The sequence below is a fragment of the Priapulus caudatus genome, unplaced genomic scaffold, assembly GCF_000485595.1.
Source record: "Priapulus caudatus unplaced genomic scaffold, Priapulus_caudatus-5.0.1 Scaffold929, whole genome shotgun sequence".
Taxonomy (NCBI): Eukaryota; Metazoa; Priapulida; class Priapulimorpha; order Priapulimorphida; family Priapulidae; genus Priapulus; species Priapulus caudatus.
Window position 1 is genome coordinate 81,445 of NW_014577990.1, and position 5,664 is coordinate 87,108.

General features: G+C 44.8%; 2 protein-coding genes and 1 long non-coding RNA gene across 5 annotated transcripts in view; 2 read left to right on the plus strand and 1 right to left on the minus strand.

Moving 5' to 3' along the window:
* The window catches only part of LOC106814471 (oxidoreductase NAD-binding domain-containing protein 1-like), a 2,955-nt gene extending 138 nt beyond the window's left edge, over positions 1-2,817 (plus strand). The window contains exons 2-4 of the mRNA XM_014818787.1: positions 119-361; positions 693-786; positions 1,365-2,817. Of these exons, the coding sequence (XP_014674273.1) occupies positions 119-361; positions 693-786; positions 1,365-1,531 (504 nt within the window). The 3' untranslated portion in view covers positions 1,532-2,817. The remainder of the gene's footprint in view (positions 1-118; positions 362-692; positions 787-1,364) is intronic.
* A 79-nt stretch (positions 2,818-2,896) lies between these two features.
* LOC106814478 (EKC/KEOPS complex subunit LAGE3-like) overlaps positions 2,897-5,664 on the minus strand; it is a 12,536-nt gene continuing 9,768 nt past the window's right edge. Inside the window, exon 4 of the mRNA XM_014818796.1 lies at positions 2,897-3,416. Within this exon, the coding sequence (XP_014674282.1) occupies positions 3,263-3,416 (154 nt within the window). The 3' untranslated portion in view covers positions 2,897-3,262. The remainder of the gene's footprint in view (positions 3,417-5,664) is intronic.
* LOC106814479 lies at positions 4,204-5,262 on the plus strand. 3 transcript variants are annotated; one of them, XR_001394610.1, is made up of 3 exons: positions 4,204-4,332; positions 4,737-5,006; positions 5,223-5,262. It is a non-coding gene; the product is annotated as an uncharacterized LOC106814479 (long non-coding RNA). The 3 variants fall into 3 exon arrangements; XR_001394611.1 differs by having other exon boundaries at positions 4,737-4,825; XR_001394612.1 differs by having other exon boundaries at positions 4,737-4,813.

Genomic DNA, 5,664 nt, shown 5'->3' on the forward strand with positions numbered 1-5,664 from the left:
CCGTATCTCCGCGATGCTCCGTATCTCCACGATGCTCCGTATCTCCGCACGCTCCGTCGTCGTATCGTTTAGCGACTGTGTCTCGTCACTATCTCCGACGTCGTCTCTCTCTCCGCAGTGCCACCTGGGGAGCGAAGTGGAGATGCGCGTGGGCGGAGACTTCGTCTACGACCCGCGCGTCGGCGACCCGACGACTGACCTCCTCCTGGTGGCGGGCGGGATCGGCGTCAACCCGCTCTACTCCATGATTCAGCACGCCGCAGACCTGCTGCAAGAGGGCGCCACGGGCATCGCCGTCGCCAAGCCGCGCGCGGTCACGCTGCTGTTCAGTGCGAAGACGAGGCAGGAGCTGATACACAGGGTAGGGATCGGTCGCGGAGGTGGCGGCGGCCCCCGGTGGGGGGCGCGACTGTACGATTCGTCCATGTGCTGCGGTTAATTCTGCTCGGTTACGCCCGCGCACGCGGCCGACTTTCGTTGTAATACGTGATAAGTCGTCGTTACATTTTCTATGTTTATTGTAATATTTTTGCTCGGTTACTGCGATTCATAGAGTCGGTGGGTCATCAGTGGGTTGTGACTGCAGACAATTGTTAAGTGGCTAATGAGGTTCGGTGATACTAATATGGTTCGCTGGGAAACCTTTTTACTAGAAGAATTTCGCGATTGATGTTTCCGTTTTCCTCCTGTAGAGGACTCTGCAGATGCTGTCGGAAGAGTTTCCAACGATTAACGTTCGGCTATTCGTAACGCAGGAGCCAGAGGCAGGCGATGTCAACATCGCTGGTGAGTGCTGACTTCACTTGTCACTTCAAGTGACTACGTCACGAATTTTCTATGGTAAAATGTGTAAAATTTTTGTTGCCATTTTTTTTACATTAAAAGTAAGAACTAATGGGACTAAATGTATCGTCAAATTCTTACATGATAAGATTGTTTCTCAACTAGTTAAAAATCCAAAAAACCTGGACGATTTGATATTAGTGTTCACAACATAAACTATGGGCTATGTATGAGTCACGAGTGTATGTTCACATCAAACAATATAGTAAAATAAGAAGTATAATGCAGCAATTTAACCATAAAAAGTGAACAGAATCACTTGTATTTTGTGGAAAAGTTGGATTTTTTTTTAAATTTTTATTTACGGTGACGTAATCACTTTCAGTTTCGCTTTGAGTTTTGTTCCGTAGCTGTAAACTCGGGCTTCTGCGCGATATGCAGACGGTAGGCACGCATTCACTCAAATCCGCTATCCGTCATCCACACTTGCTGCTATCGCGTCTAGACTCGCCGGATGGGTGACCGTCCGTGCCGCGTTGCTAACGGTTACCGCTTCCCACCTTTGTTCCCGCTGCGAACAGTGGGCAGGATAGGAGAGGCGCAGCTCCGCGACGCGTTAGATGGCCTCGAGAAGAGCGCCACCTGGTGTTACGTTTGCGGCCCGACCCCGATGATCGACGAGGTCGAGACTGCGCTACAGAAGCTCGGCGTCACCAAGGATCGCATCCGGGCGGAGAAGTGGTGTTAGGAACGCGTGCGCGCGCTGGCGGGGAACGCTCCCTCGGACGCCGCCTTCGCTCTCTCGCTGCGTCGGTCGTCACGTAGGTGGCAGCACGGTTGCGGCGTGCTCCGCCTTGTCGTTCTGCGAGCGAAGTGGCTAAACTGGCGGCGGTTTCACGAGCTATCAGCCCGGCTTTCTACGTGCGTCCGCGCCGCGGTTGCATGAAAATTTATATATTCGGTGTGCAGCCGTTCGCTCACTACTTATGCGCTGTAGACAGTTGTTAGGTCGTTCCTGTGTTCTTTGTATCGTTTAACTGCAAAGGCGAAACCTTGGCTACTTTATACCCGTAATGGGGTTAAGTCTAACCATTCGTGTTGCTACGACAGACGTTGAAGGGGGGGGGAGAGGTCAACGAGGAATATTGCAATGAAGATATAGTCCAGAAATGGTTTGGTGCTTTGAACTCTGGTCATGAAACGTCCACTGATTGGTAGTTTTTCATACGTACTCGTAAGAAAACTACAAACCGTTTCCTTCCTATACATTTTAAAAGGATCGAACGTTGTCTTAACTGGCCTTGGTTTTTTGCACGCATTACAGTGAAAATTGAATCATGTATTCAAATGTGGAGTGGTAAGGAATCAACAAGAGCGCTTATGATTATAAATCGTCGATATGTATTAGAGCGATAAACAACAAGAGACTGTTGTGTGACGAGTTCAACTGTCTTTTGGAGTTTGTAGCTCCATCTTCTGTGCATGAAGTATGAAATTATGCCACTTCTCCAGAATGTATTAAAACATTCCAAGGTATTAAATACTAATTTAAAAACTAATTTATTTGAAACAGTGTAATTATGATGTCATTAAAATTAGGTGCTTCCTGTGCATTTTCTCTCTTCCTAGTAGAATTTTTGGTTGTTTCTGTAATAAATGCATTATGATACATTTTGTAAATAAGAAGACTAGTTTTGTGTTCAGGTTGCTCATGATGTGTAGCCACACATGTAGACAGATTTAGCAAACTGCTGCCTGCAGTGCAATACTCATGTAGACTTTATACAGCGTGACTTTATATGCCATCCTTGTTGTCTGCTATGCACAAAGATGCTAGTTCAGCGGAGAACCGGAGCGAAGTCGAGAAACTTTCGCATTGGCGCTTGTATATTTCATGTGACATCATTCACTATATACACGCGTATTGCAGTAATTACGTTACTGATGATTAGATAGTAGTGGCATTGATCACCAGGTGGCAGCTTTCTGTGTGACTCAAAGCGGTTAAAATAAATTACTTTGCTGCCCGACATATTCTCTCAAGTTGGTGTTTTTTTCTGTTTTCAGCGATGCAACATGGAAACATTTGATATATAGACAACTGCTCACTGAATAACTACTAACAACGGGAGTTTATTTTAGGCAATTGATGATAGTAGACATGATAATGTGATCATATAAAGTGCTATGAACGCATACATAAGTGTATACATACATAAGCTACACGTAAAGATGTGCTACCGTATAGGTTGTTGTGCTGCAATACAAAAATGCATTTACACAATAGTGAGCATAACGTAACTGAAGATAATAAAATGTACGTTGCAAATGTCCGCTACGTTTCTCCAGTGCATATGTGAATCATCGTAATCCGAGTTTGACCACGTACTCCACCACAACACAAAACCGATCTTGCCGTCGTTGTGACCGGGATATCACGTCATTCTACAACAACGTCGCTACGTTAACATGGCGCTCATCAGCTCACAGTGGTTTCCTCGCTCGTTTGCAACTTCTGCTTTTTCTCTAACGGCGGACCGAATCTAGTGATGGTTTCTGTTACTAGTATGACATGGTCCATGAACGCGTTACAGCTGGTCCGCAATGCTCGTGCATCGGGTGCTGTGATCACTCTGCAGAAAATGAAATGTAGAAAATGATCATATAAATCAATTTGACAAAAATTGTAATGATAAAAGTTAACATGGCATGTACAATCATAAATATAGCCCTATAAGTGATAAATATAATTTGACAGTGTTTTCTGTTCAGTTTAGCGACACCTGCTATTAATAGATCATAGTAAGCTACGTACATTATTGCCTAAGAAATTAAGAATATACTACCTACTTTATTGGGCTTCCTGGATTGAGCATGATGGGCTGACCTATTACACACGTAATCATTGACATTGTTTAGCTCAGTTCTTGAAAACTAATATGGTCCTTTGAACCCATAATTTCTAGTTTAGGAGAGAGGTTCCTACTTTACTTAGCAAGCTGCTACTTAGTTCTAGTACTATAGCCTGCTTACAGTTGCCGAAGGGCTATAGAACATTCTATTACGAACGTTAGGGACCAACCCGCTGACTGGCGCTGCTGCAGCGCCACCAAAAATGGCCGTTTGAAGTTCGTAAATCGAATGTTCGTTCACAAGAAATACCGCAAGAAGACCATTTCAACGATAGTTAGAGTACGTTAAATGTTAGTAGTTATTTATTTCCTGACATTATGGAATTGATGCAAATACAATAACCTGTTGAATATTTTTTGAATAAGCGTGGACGATAAATGTGTCATTCAATTTTGATTGTTTTGCCCGATAGTTTTCTTATAAAACCGTTTTTATAAGTTTTAGATTGAGATATTCTGTCGTGTTCACGTTTATGATAATTTTGCCCGTTGGATGGCGCCATACATTGCATCGGCGATCGATCTGGGCAGCATCCCGCATGCTGCACGTACATTGACCGAGTGAGTGAGAAGCCTTCACCGGTTTTCCACAGCCTCCGCATCCCAAGGCTAGTAGCTTCTGCATCTTTGCTGCAAGGTACTGTCGCCGATCGTCGTCTTTCGCACTTAATTCGCGAGACAAACTCCTGTTATTCTTTCAATTAGGTTAGAGCGGACAAACGTAGGTGCAGTGATGTTTCAAATTCAGTTTTTGTTTGATCATATTCATAGTTATTAGGAATATTTCCTAGTAGTTAGTGTTTTTGTAACATCCACAATTCGAAGGCGTAGTTTACAATCATGTACTACTACTACTACTACTACTACTACTACTACTACTCTAGTACTAGTAGTAAGAACGTCGTTCCTGTTTGTCTGATAATTCTCATGGGGCACTAGCCTACGCCTACGGTTGCCTGACGCAATTGCCAATTGCTGCCCTCCCGTTCATATGATTGATATGGCGATATGCAACTGTTTACGCATAATTATTGTTTACAGAGACCGAGAAATTTGAATGCGAAAAACTGTCACGAAAACACGTCATAGACGGCTACCGCTAGTCGCACGCAGCATTCGTAAGCATCTCGGTGCGGTTCAATGAACTAGGACTAGGACTAGGAGTAGGGATAGTCTGTAGTGAGTCACCGATGTTCTGCTGGCCGATATTTACGATCTGACAGGCGGCAGACTGCCGCAGCAAACTGTACTATACGGGCAGCTGCCAGAGAATTAACGTGCGGCGGTGTTTATATTGTAAACAGGTGGAACGTGAGGTGTCTAACTGTCTATTATTTTGATTATATATGAATTAATCTTATGTGTATTATGAGTGCTACTTGTGAGGCCATGCACAGCGCGGTAGAAGGTCGGGGAATTTTGCCTAGCTTTCCTGCAATTACTCTGTGTGTTAAATGAGTGTTCATGCATCTGTTTGTCCGAGCATTATTGATAAAAGTTTGCTATGTCAACATTTTCTATTGCCAGGTTGGTTTATAGCAGCATGGCAGGCATAGGAGAACATGCGGTAGGGATACTCTCCACAAGAAACCTCTCTATCTCTAGCTATCTCTTGTCAATTGATTTCCTTCTCCCTCTTCCTCTCCCTCTCTCGCTGTCTCTCTCTCTTCCCCTATCTATCTATAGCTATCTCTCCCTCTTTCTCTCCCTCTCCCTTCTCTCTATCTCTCTTTCCTCTGTCTCTCCCTCACCTATCTCTCTCTCTCTCTCTCTCTCTCTCTCTCTCTCTCTCTCTCTCTCCCCTTTCTGTCTCTCTCTCTCTAGAGAGTCGTCTCTCTCGTCCGTCTGCTTCTCGTCTCTCGTCTGCTCTCTGGGCTCTATTCTCTCTCTGTCCTGCGCTGATGCTCGTCTCTGTCTCTGTGGGGGTGTGGGGGGGTCCCGCATGCTCTGCTCTCCCGTTCCGCCCACT